A 23,674-nucleotide genomic window follows, 5' to 3' on the forward strand; every position below is an offset into this window, starting at 1 on the left:
TCCCTGCTGGGTGGGATGGTGGTCTGATCCTTCCCTGCTGGGTGGGATGGTGGTCTGATCTCTTCCCTGCTGGGGGGGATGGTGGTCTGATCTCATCCCTGCTGGGTGGGATGGTGGTGGTCCCTGTTAGATCCTGGCCCTTCAGGGTCTGTACCCTGCTTGTCCTGAGCCCTTTATCCCCAACCTCCCACCTGGAAGTCATTCCTCGCTCCCTTGTCTGAGTGGCCTGGAGCCGAGCTGTGTTTCTGGGCCCTTCGGCCAGGATCTAAATAGAGTGGGCCAGCAGGAAGAGGCTGTGATAGTTACGTGGCCTCTGTCTGTGTTTATGGTAAGCAGACACACCTGGCTTCATAGCACCATTTTGTGTGCACCTGCAAATATGTTTACTTTTAAGAAAGAGAGACAGGAGAAGTGAAAGCAGGCAGGCATAGGATCTCTCCTGTCGGTGTGACCCTGTAGAGAGGTGTTATGCCTACAGTGGTCTAAGTGTCTAAGTGGATGGGAACTCCTTGAGACCTCCCCCTTCCTCCTCCCCCTTTCTCCTCCCCCACCCAGGAGTTAAAAGAGCTTTGCTGCTTCACTGACTTTATTAACTTTGTGACCTTGGACAGGCCACTCCCTCTCATTCAGCCTCAGTGTTCTTATCAATAAAACGATGGGATTGTGCAAGAGTATCTCTGTTACACCTGAAAATGGAGCCAAGAGCTAAGGTTATAAAAAGCAGCAGCCCAGTTACTGATTAGACAGCACTTTTGGGCGGAGTGGAGCCACAGAACTCACACTGCAGGGAGGAGAGGGGACCCACCATTGAGTTAGCGCCACTGCTGACAGCCTCGCTCCATGGCAGAGCCTGGGGTGACCCCTGAATCAATGCCCTCAGCCACCTTCCCCCTTCTCATGGGAGTCTCTGTTTCCCTGAATCCTTGCTCCCTGAATTCTGGAACCTAACCACACTGGGAGGCAGTAAATCAGGACCAGATTCTGGATCTGCCACCAAGGGCTGGTGACCTTACAAAATCAGCATTCTTCCCTGCCTTCTTTATAAAACAGGGGTGATAGCACCAGCCAGTCTTGAATGAGTCACAGGATTGTCATGAAGATCCAGTAAGAAAATGGTTGTGAAATTACCCTGTGAATTGGATATACATCTAAACATAATAAATTATTTCGTTACATTTCTTTTTGTCTTTCTTTGTTTCTTTCTTTTTTTTTTTTTTTTTTTTTGAGATGAGGTTTTGCTGTCTCGCCCAGGCTGGAGGGCAGTGGTATGACTCTGACTCACTGCAGCCTCAACCTCCCTGGGCTCAGATCATCCTCCTGCCTCAACCTCCCGAGTAGCCAGGACTACAGGTGCATGCTGCCATGTCTGGCTAGTTTTTTTGTATTTTTGTCTTTCTCACCATTTGCTGAGCCCTTTGAATTGGGGTTAGCCACGTTGGCCATGCTGGTCTCGAACTCCTGGGCTCAAGTGATCTGCCCACCTTGGCCTTTCACAGTGCAGGTGTGAGCCACCGTGCCTGGCCCTTTTGTTAAATTTTTTTTTTTTTGAGACCGAGTCTCACTCTGTTGCCCAGGCTGGAGTCCAGTGGTGTGATCTCGGCTCACTGCAATCTCTGCCTCCCAGGTTCAAGCAACTCTTGTACTTCAGCCTCCTGAATAGCTGGGCTAACAGGCGTCTGCCACCACACCGGGCTAATTTTTTATATTTAGCCAGGCTGGTCTCGAACTCCTGACCTAGGTGATCCACCCACCTTGGCCTCCAAAAATGCTGGGATTACAGGCATGAGCCAACGTGCCTGGCCACTTTTGTTACTTTTTTTTTTTTTTTTGAGATGGAGTTTCTCTCTTGTTGCCCAGGCTGGAGTGTAATGGCACGATTTTGGCTCACCGCAACCTCTGCCTCCTGGGTTCAAGCGACTCTCCTGCCTCAGCCCCCCGAGTACCTGGGATTACAGGCGTCCACCACCACGCCTGGCTAATTTTTTTGTATTTTTAGTAGAGGTGGGGTTTCATCATGTTGGCCAGGCTAGTCTTGACCTGACCTCAGGTGATCTGCCTGCCTCCACCTCCCAAAGTGCTGGGATTACAGGCGTGAGCCACCACGCCTGGCCTACATTTCTTATACATGTATACACATACACGGTCTGTTCAGAGTCTGGCCGAAATCTCTGTTTTCTCATTCTTAAATGTGATTAGACTATCAGAGGCCACCAGATGTCTAAAGAAAGCCTAGCCTGAAAGAAAGTCAAAGGCGAAGTTCCAAAGACAACATGAAAACGTCTAGTTGCAGCTGGGTGCAGTGGTGCACCCTGTAGTCGCAGCTACTCAGGAGGCTGAGGCAGGAGGATTGCTTGAGCCAAGAGTTCAAGACCAGCCTGGGCAACATAGCAAGACCCTGTATCTTAAAAAAAAAAAAAAAAAAGATTGCATTGCATCTATCGCTAATTTTGAGAATAGACATCTTAATATTGAATCATCTAGTCCATGAACAGCATATATTGCTCAACTAATTTAGGTCTTTTAGAATTTCTCCCAGCAGTATTTTGCATCTTTCAGTGTACAGGTTTTGTGCATTTTTGTCAGATTTACCTCAAGTATTTCATATTTTTGAAGCTATTGTAAATGGTGTCTTTTAGTTTTGGTTTCCAGTTGTTCATTGCTGATGTGCCAGTACAAAGACAGCTACGGGGGTGTTTCTAGCAGCTCTGTTTGTAATGGCCTCAAATTGGAGACACTCCAAATGTCCATCAATAGGTGAACAGGTAAACACATGTTGTGTGTCCGAACGATGGGATAAAGGTAGCAACCACTGAAAGGTATGCGCTGCTGTGCGCACAGGAACCTGCGTGAGTCTCAGAGGAATCGTGCGGAGTGAAAGAAGCCAGATGGAAGAGTGCATACTGCAGAATTCCATTTACATAAAGCTCTGGGAAAAGCAGCCTGAAGCAGATGAGTGGTTTCTTGGGGACAGGAAATGGATTCAGGGAGGAACATGTGGGAGGGGCCAGGAGGAGACTTTGAAGGAGACGGACATGGGCATCATCTTCGCTGTGGATGGTTTCATGGGTGCATATGGATGCCCAAATTGTACACTTAAATATATACACTTTATTTCATGCAATAATACCTCAATGAAGCGATTTTTAAAATTTATGGAAAGTTTACAAGAGCAAGTCAAAGAAATTCCCAAAATAGAACCAAACGCTGAAGAAACGCAAAATACGGGAGAGAAAGGACGACAGCTAGAGGCATGGAGGGTCCATTCTTATCCGTGATGTTCCAAAATGTCATCACAATATGGTCTGTTTGGCTATATGTGCTGCTTCATTTGTCTTTCTCACCATTCACCGAGCCCTTTGAATTGGAAGATTTATGACTCTCTTCAGCTCTTGGAAACATCCTTTCAGTATTTCTCTGGTAATGGTCTCTTCTCTACCAGGCTCAGAAAACACTGGGCTCAAGTATTCTAGAAGACAGAGGTGAGACAAGAAAGGACATTGTCAGAAATCCCCAAATCTCCACCTCGGCCCCAAGCAAAAAGACAAAGGCCCCAGCAGACTCCTCCAGTGGATGGGAAAAATAGTCTGGAGAGATTGAATCAAAGAATATGTGGGCTTGAGGACCCCAGGTACAGAGGAAGGCTATAGAGAGAGGTGAAAAGAAGGGGAATGAGTCTCTCCTCCTACATGTTCCTGAATGCTAGTGGCTGGGTTTAAATCACTCCAGCCAGGAGATTAGAAAGTTATTCTCTGGAGCAATGGAACCATGCACAGGAAGATGTATATAGTCTAACCGTTGGGAGTGCCCAGAAAAAAAATCTGTTTAGCCACTTACTTGTGTCTCCCACAGTGAAGCCAGTTGTGGCAAGGCATGCACACAGAGCTTCCAAACAGCCTGCAGGAGCTTGTTTCTAAATAAAAATAACCACCAAGGATCCCCCAGCATTTGAGGAAAGTCTTCAACATGGAAGAGAAAGTCAAAAACAGAGAAAAGATACTCAATGGAAATATAAAGGTTTTGCATTCATGAAACAAATACAAGACGCCATGAAAGAGGAAAATTCAAAGAACCAGAAAGCTCTTAGAAATTAAAATTTTGATACCAAAAATGAAAAACTCGATTGACAGGTTAAAAATAATGAGATGGATAATACAGAGAAAGGATAAATAGAGGATAAATATAATAAGGATTAAAGAATGGCAGACCAGAGGAAATGAAAGGGAGACATAATCTAAAAAATAAGACAGGAAAATCACTTTGGGAGGCTGAGATGGAAGGATAGCTTGAAGCCAGGAGTTGGAGACAAGCCTGGGCAACATAGTAAGACCTTGCCTCTACAAAAAATTATAAAAAAGTTAACTGGACACGGTGGTGTACAGCTATAGTCCCACCTACTCAGGAGGCTGAAGTGGGAGGATTGCCTGAGCTCAGGAGTTCAAGGTTACAGTGAGCTATGATCAGACCACTGCACTCCAGCCTGGGCAACACAGCAAGACCCTGTCTCAAGAAAACAAAAAGACCCAATTCAAAGCACATTCTCAAGGCTTTCAAAGAAAGACAACGAAGTCATAAGTAGAAGATAATGAGTTTATAATATTATCATATTTCTCGAAAGCAGATTAGAAGCTAAAAAACAATGGGGCCCTCAAAATTCTTTCTTTTTTTTTGTTTTTGAGACAGAGTTTCACCCTGTTATCCAGGCTGGAGTTCAGTGGTACAATCTGAGCTCACTGCAACCTCTGCCTCCTGGGTTCAAGCGATTCTCCTGCCTCAGCCTCCCGAGTAGCTGGGATTACATGCACGTGCTACCATGCCCAGCTAATTTTTGTATTGTTAGTAGAAACAGGGTTTCACCATGTTGGCCAGGCTGGTCTTGAACTCCCGACCTCAGATGATCCACCTGCCTCGGCCTCCCAAAGTGCTGGGATTATAGGCGTGAACCACCGCGCCCGGCCAGAGCCCTCAAAATTCTAAGTGAAAATTATTTTAAACCTATAGTTCTATACCCAGCCAAAGTTCCATAAATGTGTGAGTGTAGAATTAAGGTATTTTCAGAAACATGCAAAGTATCAAAAAATATTCTTCTCAGAAAGTATATGTTCATCTCTTCTGGGTCTTTGTGGTTAGAAAAAAATTTTTTAAAGGTATGTGTTCCACCAAAATGAAGTGTAAACCAAGAAAGATGAAGACAATGAATCCAGGAAATAGGCGTTTTAACACAGAAGGAGATTAAGGAAAATCCCAGGGTGATGGTGAAGGAAGTTCTAGACAACTGCTATGAGAAAGGACAGGTGGCTCCAGGACTGTGGCCCTCAGGAAGAATATGAAATAAGTTATTTAACAGGTATTACATGCAGAAGATTGAGAAGAGTATTGCAGAGGTCTTAGATCGTATGTAAAGATTTGGGTAAAGTTAAAAAGAAACCCCAGTCAATGAAAATTCACAGCAGGAAAAACAAAGAAATTGTACAAAGAAAGGAAACATAATAGTGAACGATATTTTCACAGGCTAATAATGAAAACCTAGAGTATGGATATAATTTTTTTTTAAACTTTGGGCCTGTAACTATTGGGAGGATGGGGAGAGAAAGGGTGGAAAGACACTAAAATCCACATTGTCATAATAGAAAGTCAGCCGATGTCTAGATAGATGAGTCAAGAGATTACGGTGTTGGCATATTATTTAGAAATACAGAGACAGACTCCAGAACAAGCATCTTGAACACACTTTAAGTGGCTGTCTGGGGTGTGTTTCTGTGTGTGATATTAGATCAAGTCACAAATATAGCCAATTAGGAAACTAAAATTGGAGTTACAAGTATCCTATCCCAGTAAGGCAGGAGTGAGGAGAATCTTTGATGCAGTGAGTTGATAATGGGTAAATGTGACAAACCAAGACATATCAGCTTAAATTTACACTGTCGAATTACGAGATCACCACCAGAAGAACGACATCAGGAAACCGTCAAAAGGGCCAACACCTGTGGGTTTGGGATGGGCTGCTGCTTTTGTTGTGAGTCATATTGATTGGGTGTGAGGTAGTTAAACCGAAAGTGCCATGGTGCCAGGCCATGGTGCGTCCCCAGGATTCAGGGTGGGCAGATGGCATGTGCTATGAGCAGAAACCTTCGCCGGTCCGTCACTGGGTGCAGCAGACACCCCACCTGCCCCTCCGTATTCTGGCCCCTCATCATGGATACCCTCGGCAGGGAGGAACCCAAGGAAGTTGCCATCGTGTCTTTTGGGCGTTTGGTTTGTTTGCTTTTCCCTCTCTTGGGGCTGCGCGTGGGTGTGGATTCCCACAGTGGGCCTCTCACTGTGCCTTGTCCTGGACTGGGGTTCCCAAGGTTAAACACAGAGCAGTTTTTTCCATGATGGCACCACCTTTTTACTTTTGGCTGGTTCACTATTGGCAGGGCAAGGCCGCTGGGTAGGGTGTGCAGCTGAGTGCTGGCCACAGGCTCCTGGACCAGGTGATGGGGGGACTGAATCTGGCAGGGGCCGTGTCCGAGGGAGCAGGGCCTGCTCCTAGAAGTCTGCACGGGGGCACCACAGTTGCCAGTCATGGGCCTGGGCTGTGGCCACTCTCCGGGGCACCCACCTACATGAAAGGTGATTCACTGAAGGGGAGACCTCGATGACCGGGTTCGACAGCCCTTCATTGCGTTTTAATTTAAATGAACAATTCGTAAGCAATGATCGCCTGGTGCTGTCCGGACCCTGAGATGCGTGGTCGGGAAGGCCCACCTCATGTCTCTCCCAGAGCATGCCCAGGATTCATGTCCCGGAGTCTGCGCTCTGGGCAGTGGGCCCCATGCCTCTGGGGGAAGCCGCCTTCTTCTCACCCAAGCCCCTGCTTTCTTCTCCAAGCCGGACCTCACAAAATGTGAACATCTTCCCCAGTGGGGCACAGGGGGAAGAGGGGGTGAGAGGGTCTGAGTGGCGACGCCTCTCTCCCTGCAGAAGGTGAATGGCTTGGAGGAAGGCGTGGAGTTCCTGCCGGTAAACAATGTCAAGAAGGTGGAAAAGCACGGCCCGGGGCGCCGGGTGGTGCTGGCAGCCGGGCTGATCGGCCTCCTCTTTGTCTCGCTGGGGATCGGCTTCCTGGTGTGGCATTTGCAGTGTGAGTAAAGCTGGGGCTGGCTCCGGGGAGGACGACAAGGGGTGGCTGTCCCTCCTCCCTCAGCGGACAGACCCAGGGCTGCCTACTGAGGACACGAGGGTCTCTTGGCCTCTCTGGAACCCTGATGGGGAGTGATGGGAAGCAGTCAGGACTGGCCCATGGCCCCCTCTCGGCATTCATTCACCATGGTGGAAGGCGAGGGACAGGCGGGGATGGTACCGCCTCCCCTGACCAAGCTCCTTCTGGTCTCACACAGACCGGGACGTGCGTGTCCAGAAGATCTTCAATGGCTACATGAGGATCACAAATGAGAATTTTGTGGATGCCTACGAGAACTCCAACTCCACTGAGTTTGTAAGCCTGGCCAGCAAGGTGAAGGACGCGGTGAGTGCAGCCTGTCCAGAGCCCTGCCGGACTGTGTGCCCTGGTGTCTCACCTGCTGGGCAGGAGGGATGTGCCTCGCCTGTGCTGCCAGGGCCCTGGGATGGGGGTGATCTGCAAAGGGGACCCAGACTCCGGAGGGGAGGGAGCAGCCCGGGCTTGGGGCAGAGTCATCGCCGTGTGGGGCCCGCCTTGAGTCTCTGCCCTTCCTCAGCTGAAGCTGCTGTACAGCGGAGTCCCGTTCCTGGGCCCCTACCACAAGGAGTCGGCCGTGACGGCCTTCAGGTGGGTGCGGAGAGAAGGCTCAGTGGGATGCGCCCCAGAGCGGCTGGGAGTATGATCGGGGTGCAGTGTGTGGGGCAGAAAGCAGGGAGATGGCGCTGGAGGTCCCGGCCTGGAGAGCCAAGGAGGGTCCTCGCTGTGTCCTCCTGTGCGTTACTTGGCAGCCTGACTCTTCTGCCCCCATGGCAAAGGTGACTGTAGCTGTTGCTGTGATGAGCTGCCCAAAGGCCTGTGAAGGGCTTGGCATGATGCCAGGAACGGCTGTGATTCTTTGCTGTTTTTCCAAATTTGGGTTTGGGGGAGCTGGGGTAGTCGGGCAGGCTTCAATGAGTCCCCACATTTTCTGTGCTTGAGCAGTTTTTCACGCATACTTTTGTAAAAAAATAGACTTTATTCTCAAAGTGCTTTTTATTTTGCTAGTTTGTTTGAACCCTGGGGAATGCTGTGTGGCAGGTGACATTCCCAGTTCCTTTCTCAGGTCAGAAAACAGGCTCAGGAAGGTGACACGCGGTGTGTCCTCGCTTGTGTGTTTCCCCTCCTCATTCCTACCCCTGAGCGGCCCCCAGAATCGGTCTGGTTGGGGATGAGACTGCGAGAGCAGAGGGCAAAGGGGCAAGGCCTCTTGCTTCGGGGTGGAAAGAGAGGTGACACAAAAGAGGAGCCGGGGCAGGGCCTCTGCAGATGAGGGCCCAGGTGTGCCCCTGCGGGTGGCCTGAGCGGCCCTCTTGTCCTGGAGTCGCTCTAGGTGCACGTGGGGGAAACGGGGCCCAGAGCTCCGCCTTAGGCCCCCGCTCTCTCCCCAGCGAGGGCAGCGTCATCGCCTACTACTGGTCTGAGTTCAGTATCCCACAGCACCTGGTGGAGGAGGCTGAGCGCGTCATGGCCGAAGAGCGCGTAGTCATGCTGCCCCCGCGGGCGCGCTCCTTGAAGTCCTTTGTGGTCACCTCAGTGGTGGCTTTCCGTGAGTCCGAGGGCTGGGGTGGGCATGGGACTGGCCAGGCTTCCATGGAGTGGGGCTGGGCCCTGGACCATTGCAGGGGACTGGCACTCCCAGGGCCCAGTGCCCCAGAGAGAAGATAACGTGCTGGCTGGGCACCTCCCTTTAAATAATAAGGAAGCAGGAAGAAGGAAATGGATTGTATCAGGAAATGCTTTATTCTCCTTCTTATTCTTCAGCCACTGACCCCAAAACAGTACAGAGGACCCAGGACAGTAAGTATTGTGCCCGCCTCCTCTTCTGGGTGGGGAAGAGGGGGGATGTGGCCAGATGGCCTTGAGCCAGTGGGGTCCCCAGAAGCATGTCCCTCTGAATGAAGTATATTATGATGATCTTTCCAGGCCCTTCTGAGAAGCCCCCTTCCTGATTTCTCGAGGCCCAGGGCAGCCTGGGGCATCTCAAAGGGGCCAGGCCTGAGATGCACGCCCACGGGGTCTCAGGTTCCTCCCCCAGCTCTGCCCAGCCCTGCCCCCACACATGCCCTTCTTCTTGTCTCCTGCGCAGACAGCTGCAGCTTTGCCCTGCACACCCGCGGTGTGGAGCTGATGCGCTTCACCACACCCGGCTTCCCTGACAGCCCCTACCCCGCTCACGCCCGCTGCCAGTGGGCCCTGCGGGGGGATGCCGACTCAGTGCTGAGCCTCACCTTCCGCAGCTTTGACCTTGCGTCCTGTGACGAGCGCGGCAGCGACCTGGTGATGGTGTACAACGCCCTGAGCCCCATGGAGCCCCACGCCCTGGTGCAGTGAGTACCCCGGTGGGCGGGTGGGGCTGCGGGAGCTTGGTGGCTGCCCCATACGGGGCCAGCTTCTTCAACGGATTGTGGCACAGGCCTGAGATACAGTTTATGACTCTTGGCCACAGGCCACTGCTAAACATCCAGGCAGCAGGAGGCACGTGTGGTGTGATCCTCAGCTGGAGCTCCAGTGGAGTCTGGGAGGTGATTTTTCTCAGCCTTGGCAAAGCAGAGGAAGGCTCTATGGTCCCCAGATACCAAATCCAGCCTGTGCAGGGTGTGTCCCCCCTGAACTGCCAGAGAGAAGGCACTGCCCACGGTTGTAAAATGTAGGCTTTATTATTCAGGTATATGAAGGCCAACAGATCAGGAGATGACTGCCCTTGAAAAGACAGTTTTGTTGGTGGGCATGGTAGCTCATGCCTGTAATCTCAGCGCTTTGGGAGGCTGAGGCGGGAGGATCTTTTGAGGCCAGGAGTTTGAGACTAGCTTGGGCAACAAGACTCTGCCTTTTTAAAAAATAAAAAGCTTCGCTGGGTGTGGTGGTGCATGCCTACTCAGGAGGCTGATGCAGGAGGATCTCCAGCCCAGGAGGTAGAGGCCGCAGTGAGCTCTGATTGCACCACTGCACTCCAGCCTGGGCAACAGAGCAAGACCCTGCCTCAGGCCACACGAGGAAGCACCAGGTTGGTCAAGGGGTAACAGGAATGAGGGGAAAATGTAAGCAAGAGCCTTTATTATGGGCCGGGCATGGTGGCTCATGCCTGTAAGCCCAGCACTTTGGGAGGCCAAGGCAGCTGAATCACTTGAGGTCAGGAGTTCGAGACCAGTCAAGCCAACCTGGTGAAACCCCGTCTCTACTAAAAATACAAAAATCAGCTGGGTGTGGTGGCAGGCGCCTGTAATCCCAGCTACTCGGGAGGCCAAGGCGGGAGAATCACTTGAAGCTGGGAGGCAGAGGTTGCAGTAAGCCGAGATTGCACTACTACACTCCAACCTGGGCAACAGAGCGAGACTCTGTCTCAAAAAAAAAAAAAAAAAAAAAAAAAGAGCCTTTATATGGTTTACACAGAAAGCTCTGGGGCATAGGAGCTGTCCCTAGTTCTCTGATACTTGGGCCTGGGATTGTTAGGGCAAAGAATAGTGGCCCTCAGTGTGAGACCCTTTTGGAGGAGGTGGGGCTGGGCCCCCATAGGTGGGTTTGCATAGGGAAGGTTTGCTTGCAGGTGAGTCCTTTGCTATCTGTAAGCATTGGCCAGCTCTCCACAGTCAGCAGGGCCCCAGATGTCAAAGCACCCGCATTACAGAAAACGGAAAGGCGTGGTTAATGTACCTGTGGTTACCCCATGTCAGGGTGGAGCGTACCGCACAGAGGTGCTGTGCGTGGTGGGCCAGCCGCCTCTCTTGCACTCGCTGGGCCACAGCCTTCTGTGGCTGTCTATGGAGATGAGCTGGGCGGACGTTTCGTGATTAATAATAGGCTAAAATTCAGGCAAAGAACAATCTAGAACCATCTGCTGCCACAGCTTTGCAATCAGGACTTCTTTTCCATCTCTCTAATTTATTAATCATACAACAGAGAAGTACATGGTCCCAGTGGGAGAAAGCAATCGACAAGCAAAAAGAAGGCTAAAGTCACTCGTCATCTTACTGCCTAGAAATAACCACTGTGATTTCTTTTTCTTTGAGATGGAGTCTCGCTCTGTCACCCAGGCTGGAGTGCAGTGGCAAGATCTCGGCTCACCGCAACCTCCGCCTCCTGGGTTCAAGCGATTCTCCTGCTTCATCCTCCCGAGTAGCTGGGATTACAGGCATGCACCGCAACGCCCAGCTAATTTTTTTTGTATTTTTAGTAGAGATGGGGTTTCACCATGTTGGTCAGGCTGGTCTCGAACTCCTGACCTCAGGCAATCTGCCCGTCCTGGCCTCCCAAAGTGCTGGGATTACAGGCGTGAGCCACAGCACCCAGCCAAATTTTTGATGTCTATTCTCCCAGCCTTTTTTGCTGTGTGTGTGTTAAGAAATAGGATTATCCTGTGCATTCAGTTTCATTACCTGCTTTAACAAATGAAGTATATTATGATGATCTTTCCAAATCGGCCACCCGGTCTCTCAGGGTATTTATAAGGTTGCATTGTTTAGAAGGAGGGGACACAATCAGGATGACATGGTTGTGAGCAGTGTGGACTCTGGAGCTTGAATGCCTGAGTTTAAATTCTAAGCCTGCCACTTATTACCCAAGGGGTATTGGGCAAGTTACTGAAGATCTCTGTGCCTCGGTTTCCTCACCTCTGAGAGAGGGATAATAGTATCTACTTCATAGAGCTGTTATGAAGATTATGAGTTAATAGATTTAAGAGCACCGACAACCATGCCAGGCATGTTCTTTTTTTTTTTTTTTTTTTGAGTCTCCTGGTCGCCCAGGCTGGAGTGCAGTGGCGCAATCATAGCTCACTGTAACCTTGAACTCCTGAGGCTCAAGCAATCCTCTGGCCTCGCCCCTGAGGAGCCGGGACTACAGGCAAGCGCCACCATGCCCAGCTAGTTTTTTTGGTTATGGAGATGAGGTGTCATTGTGTTACCCAGGCTGGTCTGAAACTCCTGGCCTCCAGCAATTCTCCTGCCTCCCAACAGGCTGGGATTATAGGCCCGACCTTGGCATGTTCTTAATAAATGTTGGTTGTTACTACTGCTGTTGTTCTGATTGAGCCCACAGTTTATTTAATGAATCCTCTGTTGTGGGCATGTATTTTGTCTAGGGTGTTGCTCTTTTTTTTTTTTTTTCTGAGATGGAGTCTCGCTCTGTCGCCCAGGCTGGAGTGCAGTGGCGCGATCTCAGCTCACTGCAACTTCCGCCTCCCGGGTTCCAGCGATTCTCTTGCCTCAGCCTCTGGAGTAGGTGGGATTACAGGCGTGCACCATGACGCCCAGCTAATTTTTGTATTTTTAGTACAGACGGGATTTCACCATGATGGCCAGGCTGGTCTCGAACTCCTGACCTCAGGTGATTCACCCGCCTCGGCCTCCCAAAGTGCTAGGATTACAGGCGTGAGCCACCGCGCCCGGCTGGGTGTTGCGCTTTTAAACAAAGGTGAACTGTTTATCACTAACTCCTTCCATCAGTGATTGTGTGGGGGAGGGACTTACTTGAATGAAGGTCTTTTTGACTCCATTCTTGGCCTCTGTGGATGGGACCAGAGTTAGGGGCGGGGTCCTCAGGCACCTCTGCCTGGGAGCCTGGTTTGGGTGTGTGAGAAGCTTGGGTTCTGTCTGCTCTTCCTAATGCCCACCCTCTGCCCCCACAGGTTGTGTGGCACCTACCCTCCCTCCTACAACCTGACCTTCCACTCCTCCCAGAACGTCCTGCTCGTCACACTGATAACCAACACGGAGCGGCGGCATCCCGGCTTTGAGGCCACCTTCTTCCAGCTGCCTAAGATGAGCAGTAAGGACGGGCAAGGCAGGGCGGAACTGCCCTCGGGCCGCGGAGAAGGGGAAGGCCTTAGTGGGGGTGACCTGAGCTTAGGAGGCCACAGGCTAGACTCTGTGGTTGGCGAGCTGGCCTAGGTCAGCAGCAGAGGCTGAAGCTTGAGCCAAAGGCATCTGGCCGACCACCTGGGTCAGGAGCCCTCCCGAAGCTTTGGCACCCGGCACCTGGTCTTCCTGGCTGTGCACTTGCTGTGCAGCATCCAGGCAGTTCCAGGTCTCAGGCTGCAGAGCCCTCGCCTGCCTGCTTGGCCAAGCAGGTTCCTGATCCGCCAAGCAGGTTCCTGATCCTTTTGCTTTCTCCCACCTTCCCTCTCAGGCTGTGGAGGCCGCTTACGTAAAGCCCAGGGGACATTCAACAGCCCCTACTACCCAGGCCACTACCCACCCAACATCGACTGCACATGGGACATTGAGGTAGGAGCTATGGGGTGTGTGAACGTGTGTGTGTGAGCATGTATATGCACATGTGTATGTCTCCCTGTGTGCATGTGTGCATGCATGTGTGCATGTGTTTGCATATGTGTACATGTGTGCGTGTGTGTGTGTGTGAGAGAGAGGTGGATGGCAAATGAGGAAGACAGAAGAAAGGGAAGAGGAGATCCTTTATCAACCCCAAAGGCTCAGCCAGACATGATGACTCACACCTGTAATCCCAGCACTTTGGGAGACCAAGGCAGGAGGATCACTTGAGGCCAGGAATTCAAGACCAGCCTGTGTAACACAGTGAGACCTCATCTCTACAAAAAATTACAAAAATTAGCCAGGCACGGTGGTGCACGTCTGTAGTCCCAGCTACTCAGGAGGCCAAGGTGGGAGGATCACTTAAGCCCAGGAGTTTAAGGCTACAGTAAACTATGACAGTGCCATTGCTCTCCAGCCTGGGCAACAGTGAGACCCTGTCTCAAAAAACAACAAAAACAAACCCAAAGAGACCATGTGTCTCAGGGCCCAGGGTGGGCTCAGGTCCTCCTGCAGTGTCAGGCAGATCCAGACTCTTATCTTAGCTCCTTGGCAGGTGACGGAACGACCTGGGCAGTTGCTGAAGCTCCCTGGGCCTCAGCTTGCCCCTAGGTGAAGTGAGGGTCTCAGAGGTGCCGTCAGGAAGAAATCAAAGAAGGTGTGTGAGACAAGAGAGTCGCCTGTCCGTGCTGCTCACGCCATCCCAGCCAGAGCTGCCTCCCTTTCCTTTCTTTAAAAATGCCAGGAGGGCCAGGTGCAGTGGCTCATGCCTGTAATCCCAGCACTTTGGGAGGCCAAGGCGGGTGGATCACAAGGTCAGGAGTTCGAGACCAGCCTGGGCAACATGGTGAAATCCTGTCTCTACTAAAAATATAAAAATTAGCCGGGTGTGGTGGCGGGCGCCTGTAATCCCAGCTGCTCGGGAGACTGAGGCAGGAAAATAGCTTGAACCTGGGAGCCGGAGGTTGTGGTGAGCCGAGGTCTTGCCACTGTACTCCAGCCTGGGCGACAGAGCAAGACTTCATCTCAAAAAAAAAAAAAAAAAAAAAAAAAAAAAGAACAGAGGCCGGGTGTAGTGGCTCGCGCCTGTAATCCCAGCACTTTGGGAGGCCGAGGCGGGCAGATCACCTGAGGTCAGGAGTTTGAGACCAGCCTGACCAAAATGGTGAAACCCTATCTCTACTAAAAATACAAAAAAAATTATCTGGGTGTTGTGGCGTGTGCCTGTAGTCCCAGCTGCTCGGGAGGCTGAGGCAGGAGAATGGCGTGAACCCGGGAGGCGGAGGTTGCGGTGAGCCAAGATCGCGCCACTGCACTCCAGCCTGGGCGACAGAGCAAGACGCCATCTCAAAAAACAAACAAACAAACAAACAAACAAACAAACACGCTGGGAGAACTTTCCAACCTGTCTTGGTGATGGAAGGTGTACTGTCTCTCCCTGGTCCATGCTGCCGCCTCCCTTTGACGTCCTCAGGTTCAGGGAGGAGGGAGGGAAGCCGCACATTCCCAGCAGCCTCTCTTCCCTCAGGTGCCCAACAACCAGCATGTGAAGGTGCGCTTCAAATTCTTCTACCTGCTGGAGCCCGGCGTGCCTACGGGCACCTGCCCCAAGGACTACGTGGAGATCAACGGGGAGAAGTGAGTTCCTGGGGGTGTGGGGGAGGGGTCCCACCAGCCCCCCAGCCCCCTGGCCCCCAGCTGTCCCTCCTCACCTTGTGCCCCGCGCCCGCTCCAGGTACTGCGGAGAGAGGTCCCAGTTCGTCGTCACCAGCAACAGCAACAAGATCACAGTTCGCTTCCACTCAGATCAGTCCTACACTGACACTGGGTTCTTAGCTGAATACCTCTCCTATGACTCGAGTGACCGTGAGTGAACATTGTTGGGAGGAGGCTGGCGGGGGCCTGCCTCGCATGTTCTGTCTACCTTGCATCTCGTTAGCATCGTGCTTTGCTGATTCTAAAATGCTGGAGAAAGTAAGAGCATCTCACCCCTCCCGTAGCTTTGGGAGGAAAACACGCTGCCTTTGATGCATGAATTGAAGCAGGCTGGCCGTGAGCGCTGGTACACACGGTGCCCTTCTGGGTTGCAGTCCCAGCATGAGGTACCTGTGGCTGGAGACGCCCCTCATCTGAGCTTCCCCGGCCATCCGTCCCTCAGGCCCACCTTCACCGTGACTTTGATCATCTGTGCTTGCCTCTGTGGCCTGTTAGCACCGTTAGGATTCATAGTGTAATTATGAGACACATTAGGAAGTACTGTTGGCTCTGTGTGCAGCGGTTCTTCCACATATACGATGTGTTTTTATTTCAACCCTGCATCATAGAATAACCTTGGGCAGACATTTAACTATGCTTAGGAATCCAAATTTAAGGTAATATTCAAGGGCCTGGCTCACCACCAAAATTACACTTGGATGAACCAACACCTTTGATCTAAACACTTACCTGTGCCTGAAGTCTACCTGTGCGGAGGCGGTGACAATGGTCTCCTTACAACTTTGTCATCTGCAAAGTGGTCAGATGCCTCCGGATTTCGGAAACATTGAAATATGGAAAATGTTTAGAGTGAAGGAAGTGCGCGATGCTGCACTACATTTGAATAGGACACATCACATGCATCGGGGACCAGCTGAGTGTCACAGGCGGGGCCTGGCCCTCAGGGGCACCAGGCAGCCCAGCACACAGGGCAGGGCAGGGCCTGCGACCAGCCGGCCTCTGCAGGGTACCTGGCGCTTCCTGGGCTTCGATCCTCAGTGGTGGGGAGGGAGGTGCCAGCCCAGGTTGGGGTCTGTGGCCAGCCCTCTTCCCACACTAGCAGCAGGTGCAGGAACCCCTTTGTCACAGCTTGGTGGGCCTGGGCAATCCCTGCCCTGAGCCACAGCACCCGCCCTGCTCCTGTGTGTTTGTGGCTGGGAAGTTGGCCCGAGGGAGGGAGCTGGGAGCCGGTGGAGGGAGGTGGGTGGGTGCTGGAGGCCTCAGGCCTGCCTGTGCCCACAGCGTGCCCGGGGCAGTTCACATGCCGCACGGGGCGGTGTATCCGGAAGGAGCTGCGCTGTGATGGCTGGGCCGACTGCACTGACCACAGCGATGAGCTCAACTGCAGTGAGTCAGGCTGGGAGCCCCGGTCCCCCCACCCTCCTTCCCTACCCTGCCTGCGTCCCATGGCCCTCCTGGCTGACTGCTGAGGCAGAAAGGCCGGAGGTGGTGGGAGTTTTTGCTCTCGGCCTTCCGGCCCCTCTCCCCACCCTGCCATATGGAGATCTTGGCCTCTATGGGGCAGGTGGTGGGGCGTCTGGGAAGTGCTGACGTCAGCTTGGCAGCTGGTGGAGCAGGGCCACTTGGGCCTCTCTGTAGATCGGAAAGCGGTCCCCAGGTAGCTCTGATGGCCTGGGCATCCTGGGGAAGCAGTGAGTGATGAGGGCCTCGCGGCCGACCCTCCCCTCGCCCCGCTCCAGGTTGCGACGCCACCCACCAGTTCACGTGCAAGAACAAGTTCTGCAAGCCCCTCTTCTGGGTCTGCGACAGTGTGAACGACTGCGGAGACAACAGCGACGAGCAGGGGTGCAGTGAGTGCTGGGGAGGGGCCGCCTGGGTGGGCACGTGGGCAGGGCGACTCACGGTGGCTCCTGCTGAGTCCCGGTGCCTCTCCAGGTTGTCCGGCCCAGACCTTCAAGTGTTCCAGTGGGAAGTGCCTCTCGAAGAGCCAGCAGTGCGATGGGAAGGACGACTGTGGGGACGGGTCCGACGAGGCCTCCTGTGCCAAGGGTGAGGCCCGCCCCACCCACGTTCCTGCTGGGGGGCCCCGCCCCTGGAGAAGACTGCCCTGAGCACACCCACAAGCAGGATGCCCCGAGTTTAATGAACACAAACCACCTGGGTGTTAAGTGTGATGAGAAAGGGCTCTGGTTGGGGGAGAATTTTCTGGAAGGTGGAGAACGTGTAGCAGGGCTGGGAGGCCAGTGGGCGTGGGTGGGCAGGCCTGGGTGAGGGAATAAGGTGCAGGGGCCATGAGGTGCCATTGGTGGTTTCTGGCTTCTGGTTGGATGCTGCAGAGGAATTGATCCCCTCCCCGTGTCCTCCTCCTTCAACAGTGAACGTTGTCACTTGTACCAAACACACCTACCGCTGCCTCAACGGGCTCTGCTTGAGTAAGGGCAACCCTGAGTGTGACGGGAAGGAGGACTGTAGCGACGGCTCAGATGAGAAGGACTGCGGTGAGCAGGGTATCCCAGTATGGTTGTGCAGGTCGTTCACTGTGTGAAGTGCCCACCAGAGGGTGCAATCCTGCCAGCACCTCACTTAGCAGCTCTGTGCTTGGGTGAGAGGGTGTGTCTCCTGGAGGAAAGGGTAGCCTTGCCAGTTGGCATGAAGGCACCACCCCACGGGCTGGCTCTGGTCTTGGAGAAAGGCCCGTACAGCCAGCATCTCAGCACCTCTGTAGCATGGCGAGGTCGTGGCTGCAGTGCGTCGCTGGCCCCTGCTGTGTAGACACAGCTGTGGGGAAGTAGTCTGGAGAAGAGTGGCCCAGCTCACCCAAGCCCAAGGCAGGGTGTCACCCTTGCCCGCCCATACTTTAATTTGCAGTCTCCGTGTTTCAGAAGCCTTGGCTGGCCACAGGTTAGATTTGAGCACAGCTACAGCTGTTCTGTGACCTCACATCAGCGGTTCATTCGTCCCTCTGAGAGCTGTGCCCTTCAGCATTCAAAGATGCTTCTCCCTGCTCCATGCCGCCCCCTCCCCTGTGATGTCCCAAATGATATCAAATCAGGCAGATGACACCCAAATCAAAGTGAAGCTGACCAGCTGGCCTCCGGAGGCCCTCACTGCATTTGTGAGGGAGGGGGAGGTGGGAAGATGAGGGTTTGAATTTGGGTGCGGGGAGAAGGAGGGGCATGGTGGAAGGGAGTCTGTGAAGCTCAAAGATAGTTTTGGGGGTCCCTCATGCCCTGGCCACACCAGCAGTGCTGTGCACGCCAAAAGCTGGCTTCCCCACACAGGGTCTCCTGGCACCCACTGCGTGTCTCCTTGGGGTTCGATGTCCCCACCTCGACTTGCTGTCCTCTGGTTCTCTGCCCCCTCTGCAGACTGTGGGCTGCGGTCCTTCACGAGACAGGCTCGTGTTGTCGGGGGCGTGGATGCGGATGAGGGCGAGTGGCCCTGGCAAGTGAGCCTCCACGCTCTGGGCCAGGGCCACATCTGCGGTGCTTCCCTCATCTCTCCCAACTGGCTGGTCTCCGCCGCGCACTGCTACATCGATGACAGAGGATTCAGGTGGGTCTCTGGGTGGGCAGCAGGGAGCCTCCTTGCTGGCCCTTTGCATCTGGGAGTCATGCCAGGATAGGCTGGCACCGAGTCAGGGCATTGGAGGGGTGGCCACATGTGTTAGTCCGTTCTTGAGTTGCTCTAAAGAAATACCTGAGACTGGGTCATTTATAAAGAAAAGAGGTTTATTTGGCCCATGGTTCTGCAGGCTGTATAGGAAGCGTGGCGCCAGCCTCTGCTTCTGGTGAGGGCCTCAGGGAGCTTCCATCCATGGCAGAAGGTGAAGGGGGAGGAGGCACATCACGTGGCGAGGGCGGGAGCAAGAGAGAGCAGGAGGAGGTCCCAGACTCTTAAGCAGCCAGCCTCGTGTGAGCTCAGAACTCACCCATCACCATGGGGGGAGGCACCAAAGCAGTCAAGAGGGATCCGTGACGAAAACACCTCCCACCACGCCCCACCTCCAACACTGGGGATCCCATTTCGACATGAGATTTGGAAGGGACAAGCATCCAAACCAAATGAGCAGATATCCCAGGACGGGGCTTAATAACAGTAATAATAAAAACTCACCGTATTCGGTGCCCCACTCGCAGCCAAGTGCTGTCTCTGTGCCTCTCCTAAAACTCCCTAGCAAGTTAGGCAGGTCGATTGTATCCTCACTACAGAAAATAAGGTTCAGAGAAGTAGGGACGTTTGCTTGGGGTGGCACAGCTGTTAAGTGGCAGAGCCAGACTTCAGCACAGGTGTGGTCTCCGGCGAGTCTGCACCGCGCAGCCCCTCGGATTGGCCAACATGAGCTCTGGATTCCTGCTCCAGCTCTGGCTTGCCGGTGGCCCTGGGCAGGTTATTCAAACTTCCTAGGCCTTGGGTTCTTCACTGAAGATGGTGACAGTATCAGTTCCCACTCTTAGAGTTGTGAGAATTAAATACAATGCTGTGCTTGCGACACTTTGCGCTGTGCCTGGCACATAGTAGGTGCTCAGCACGTCATGGCCTCAGACACACAGGCAGATGAGAGGCCTGGAAGGGTCACGTGGGCATCCCAGGAACAGGGGCACAATACCGGGCTGTGCTATTTGTGTCTTAGCTCCCGGCCTCTCTGGGCGTCTGGCCATTGGCTGAAGGAAGGAGTGTTAGGGCCTGGCTTGCTCTGAAGAGGCAGGTGCAGGGGCGTGGGCCTTCCAGGACAATCCAACCTTGGGAGAAGGGGATGCGCTTTCTGCTGGCTGCATGCTTTTCCACGGTAGGCAGCTCCAGGAGCAGGCGACTCAAGCCCTCAGCTGCCCTTTGCAGGGAGGAGAGATGGGCCCACAGCTGGAGGGAGGCCTGCGGCACAGAAGGAGCGCGCTCAGACCCATGCCCAGGGCTTGGGTGATGCAGATGGACAGCAAGAGCCTGTGGGGAGTGGACTCAGTTCCATGGTCCCCAGCTTCGCTGGGTGCTTGACATGTGGCTTTGTCCAGCCTGAGGCTGTCCCTTGTCTCATTTTGTCACACTCAACTCCACCCATTGCAGAAATGATCTTTTTTTTTTTTGGAGTAATGGGAGCTTATTTAAGAATTTCGTGTGTGTGTGTGTGTGTGTGTGAGAGTCAGAGTCTCACTGTGTCACCCAGGTTGAAGTTCAGTGATGCAAATCATAGCTTGCTGCAGTCTCGAACTCCTGGGCTTGAGCAGTCCTCCTGCCTCAGCCTCCTGAGTAGCTGGGACTACAGGCACATGCCACCATGCCCAGCTAGTTTAAAATTTTTGTAGAGACAGAGGCTTGCTAAGTTGCTAAGCCTGGCCTCCAACTCCTAGGCTGAAGTGATCCTCCCATCTTGGCCTCCCAAAGTGCTGGCATTACAGATGTGAGCCACCGTGCCTGGCCCGACCACTTCTCTTTGAGGTTGGCTTCTGTGCCTCTTTGACATGCCCCATTCTTTTCTTTTTTGAGCCATGTCCTTGCTTTCTGGCACTACCAGGTACAATAGGTTCATCTTCTGTTTCCCCAGCCCAGCTCTAGGACCAGACATTTCTCCAAGGAGTCCTTTATTGGGGATGGTATTTAGAGACCAAGGTCCAGTTGCTAAGTGTGTTCATTGTCACCATGGTGTCATGTCCAGGCCCCGTCAGCAGGTGGAGCTAGGAAATGGCTGGGTGCATACTAAGAACTCCCCTGCCGTCCTGCACTGCTTCCTCTTTTCCTTTGCTTCACTGCTTTCTTTCTCATTTCCTTCTCCTTCATCCTGTGTTGATCATAGTCATGCTTCTGCCAACGAGTAGTGCAATTAATATTCAACACCCATGGTTACTATTGACACTAGAGAGACCAACATGAATAGGACTTGGTCCCTGCAGATTGTGGGTCACAGACTTGTAAGGGTAGGGACAAGACATGACACACACGTGCAGTAAGTGCTGTGCCAGGGCTGTGTCCAGGCTCCCTCGGGCCCAGCATGTGGAGTTTAGAATTCTAAACCCATATGCCTGAGGGACTGGGGAGGGCGACTGTTGGGAACACTCAACATGGGTGTCTGAACTGAGGGTTGAAGGCGAGGGTGTTTGTCAGCTGGACCAGGTGGCTCAGACCTTCCAGACAAAGGGAGTGTCGTGTGCAGAGGCAGGGAGGTGTGAGGTGTGCAGGGGCCTGGTGTCAAGGGGCCCTGAGCACATGGCTAAGTCATCATGCATTCATCGCGCACTGCCGGGAGGCAGCGTCATGTCGCGGTTAAGTGCACAGGCTGCCTAGGTTCCAGCTGTGGTGCACAGCCTATTAGCTATATGATCTTTGGCAAGTAGCTCTCTCTGTGCCTGAGTCCTCATCTTAAAAAGGGTGACCCTACCTCGCAGGGCTGTTTCAGGGATAAAACAACTTACTGTGTCAGCATCGAGAAGAGTGCTTGGGACATGAGAAGTTCCACCTGAGCACTAGCAATTCCCACCTGCACTCCAGCCCCGAGGGTCACCATGGGGGATAGCAGTGGCTGCATCTTCACAACCAGTCTCTCAGCTGCTGGTAGACGTGCGTGCCTTAAACATTAGAGGCTGAGTCTGCTGATAGAATCAAATACTGTCGGACTTACTGATTGGCTGGGTTTGCAGACAGGGCTTCATGAAAGCGGGGTCTTGAGCCGAGGTCGCCAGGTGAACAGGGCGGGCTTGGAGGAGGGAGGTGGAAACCTGCAGGCACAGGGCAAAGAGCTGGATGGGGGTGTCCATGCTGAGTGTTGGGGTCACGGGGAATTGAGCCAGAGGGACAAGGATGGCTCTCCCCTCTCCCCGGTCCCATGAGACCCTTTCAGCTACATGCTCGCCTCCTGGGTGTTCCTGAAACCTCTCTACTCTCTTCTATTTGCACTGCCACCACCTTGCTCGTCCTAGCTCTCTGTAGCGTGGGCAGCTGTAGCACCCTCCCCATCTACTTCCTTCCCTCTCAGGACTCTGGTCTGCACCACTCGAGCCCAGAGTGGTCTTCCCAAAATCTGGTCACTCCAATCTCTTGCTTCAATGCCTGCCGTGGCTTGCAGTATAAAGCAGAAACTCCTTCATGACCCACATGGCCACATTATCTGGCCCCTGCCCGTCCATCCAGCCTCAGTCTCCAGTGCAGTCCTCATGCCTTCCCCATGCTCAGTGTGAGGGCTTCCTGAACGTGCCTTTGCTCTCTCTCTTATTTTTTTTGAGACCGAGTTTCACTTTTGTTGCCCAAGCTGGAGTGCAATGGCGCAATCTCAGCTCACTGCAACCTCTGCCTCCCGGGTTCAAGCGATTCTCCTGCCTCACCCTCCCAAGTAGCTGGGATTACAGGCATGTGCCACCACGCCTGGCTAATTTTTTGTACTTTTAGTAGACACGGGGTTTCACCATGTTAGCCAGGCTGGTCTTGAACTCCTGACCGCAAGTGATCTGCCTGCCTTGGCCTCCCAAAGTGCTGGGATTACAGGTGTGAGCCACTGCGTCCGGTTACCTTTATTCTCTTTAAACATGTGGCATTCTCCACCCCTTCAGGCCGTAGGTGGCCAGGCCTATATGATCTCAAGGCTTGGTTCATAACTCACTTCGTTTCCGGCCTCCCAGCCCATCCTCTTCCACAGCTTTCTACCTAGTCCCCTGTGGGACCTTCTTGTCACGCTGTAATTGGTGGTTTTCCTATCTCTCCCCATGTACACTGTGAACCTGAAGGCTGGGTCATAGATTGAATCACAGATGCCCAGGGATTGTTGAATGAATGAGTTGATGGGGGTTGAGTACATGGCTGGATGTGAGCAGGGTGGGAAACCGCTAGAAAGGTCAGGTCAATTAACGGTGAATGCAGAAGGCCTGGGTGGGTCACAAGACCTCATCTGGCAACTCTTGGGAATCCTTTTAGGCTGTGGAATGGGACGAAAAGGATCTCACAAAAGCAGCTTTTAGGAAGTCATTTTCTGGTGGCAACAGATTACAGTGAGGCGAGATCGGGCACAGCCCAGGTTGGAAAACTGAGCTTTGGCCTAGGCGTGCGATTCCATGGGGAGGTGGCTGTAAGAAAGGCCAGAAGGGGGCCTGGCATGGTGGCTTATGCCTATAATCCCAGCACTTTGTGAAGCCGAAGCAGGCGGATCACCTGAGGTCAGGAGTTCGAGACCAGCCTGACCAACACAGTGAAACCCCATTTCTACTAAAAATACAAAAATTAGCCGAGCATGGTGGCATGCACCTGCACTCCCAGCTACTTAGCGGCGGCTGAGGCGGGAGGATCGCTTGAGCCTGGGAGGCAGAGGTTGTGGTGAGCCAAGATCCTGCCACTACACTCCAGCCTGGGCAACAGAGTAAGACTCCATCTCAAAAAAAAACAAAAAGGCGGCCAGAAGGTGATGGACGCCGGGGCAGTGAGAGTGAACCAGGGCTCGGGTGGGCACGGGGAGAGATGTGGAGGCAGAGGCTCGGTTTAGTGCTCCGGGGTCGGGGAGGTGCCCTGGCTGGGC

The 23,674-nt window shown here is 53.1% G+C and overlaps 1 protein-coding gene across 1 annotated transcript in view; it reads left to right on the forward strand.

The window, feature by feature from the left end:
• ST14 (ST14 transmembrane serine protease matriptase) overlaps positions 1-23,674 on the forward strand; it is a 49,462-nt gene that overhangs the window by 20,412 nt on the left and 5,376 nt on the right. The window contains exons 2-16 of the mRNA XM_058446919.1: positions 6,964-7,123; positions 7,380-7,507; positions 7,719-7,789; positions 8,590-8,747; positions 8,963-8,998; positions 9,288-9,528; positions 12,825-12,964; positions 13,325-13,422; positions 14,996-15,105; positions 15,203-15,333; positions 16,465-16,569; positions 16,923-17,033; positions 17,119-17,232; positions 17,559-17,681; positions 18,552-18,738. Coding sequence (XP_058302902.1) covers positions 6,964-7,123; positions 7,380-7,507; positions 7,719-7,789; positions 8,590-8,747; positions 8,963-8,998; positions 9,288-9,528; positions 12,825-12,964; positions 13,325-13,422; positions 14,996-15,105; positions 15,203-15,333; positions 16,465-16,569; positions 16,923-17,033; positions 17,119-17,232; positions 17,559-17,681; positions 18,552-18,738 — 1,913 coding nt within the window. The remainder of the gene's footprint in view (positions 1-6,963; positions 7,124-7,379; positions 7,508-7,718; positions 7,790-8,589; positions 8,748-8,962; positions 8,999-9,287; positions 9,529-12,824; positions 12,965-13,324; positions 13,423-14,995; positions 15,106-15,202; positions 15,334-16,464; positions 16,570-16,922; positions 17,034-17,118; positions 17,233-17,558; positions 17,682-18,551; positions 18,739-23,674) is intronic.

Source organism: Hylobates moloch, unplaced genomic scaffold, assembly GCF_009828535.3.
Source record: "Hylobates moloch isolate HMO894 unplaced genomic scaffold, HMol_V3 SCAFFOLD_11, whole genome shotgun sequence".
Taxonomy (NCBI): domain Eukaryota; kingdom Metazoa; phylum Chordata; class Mammalia; order Primates; family Hylobatidae; genus Hylobates; species Hylobates moloch.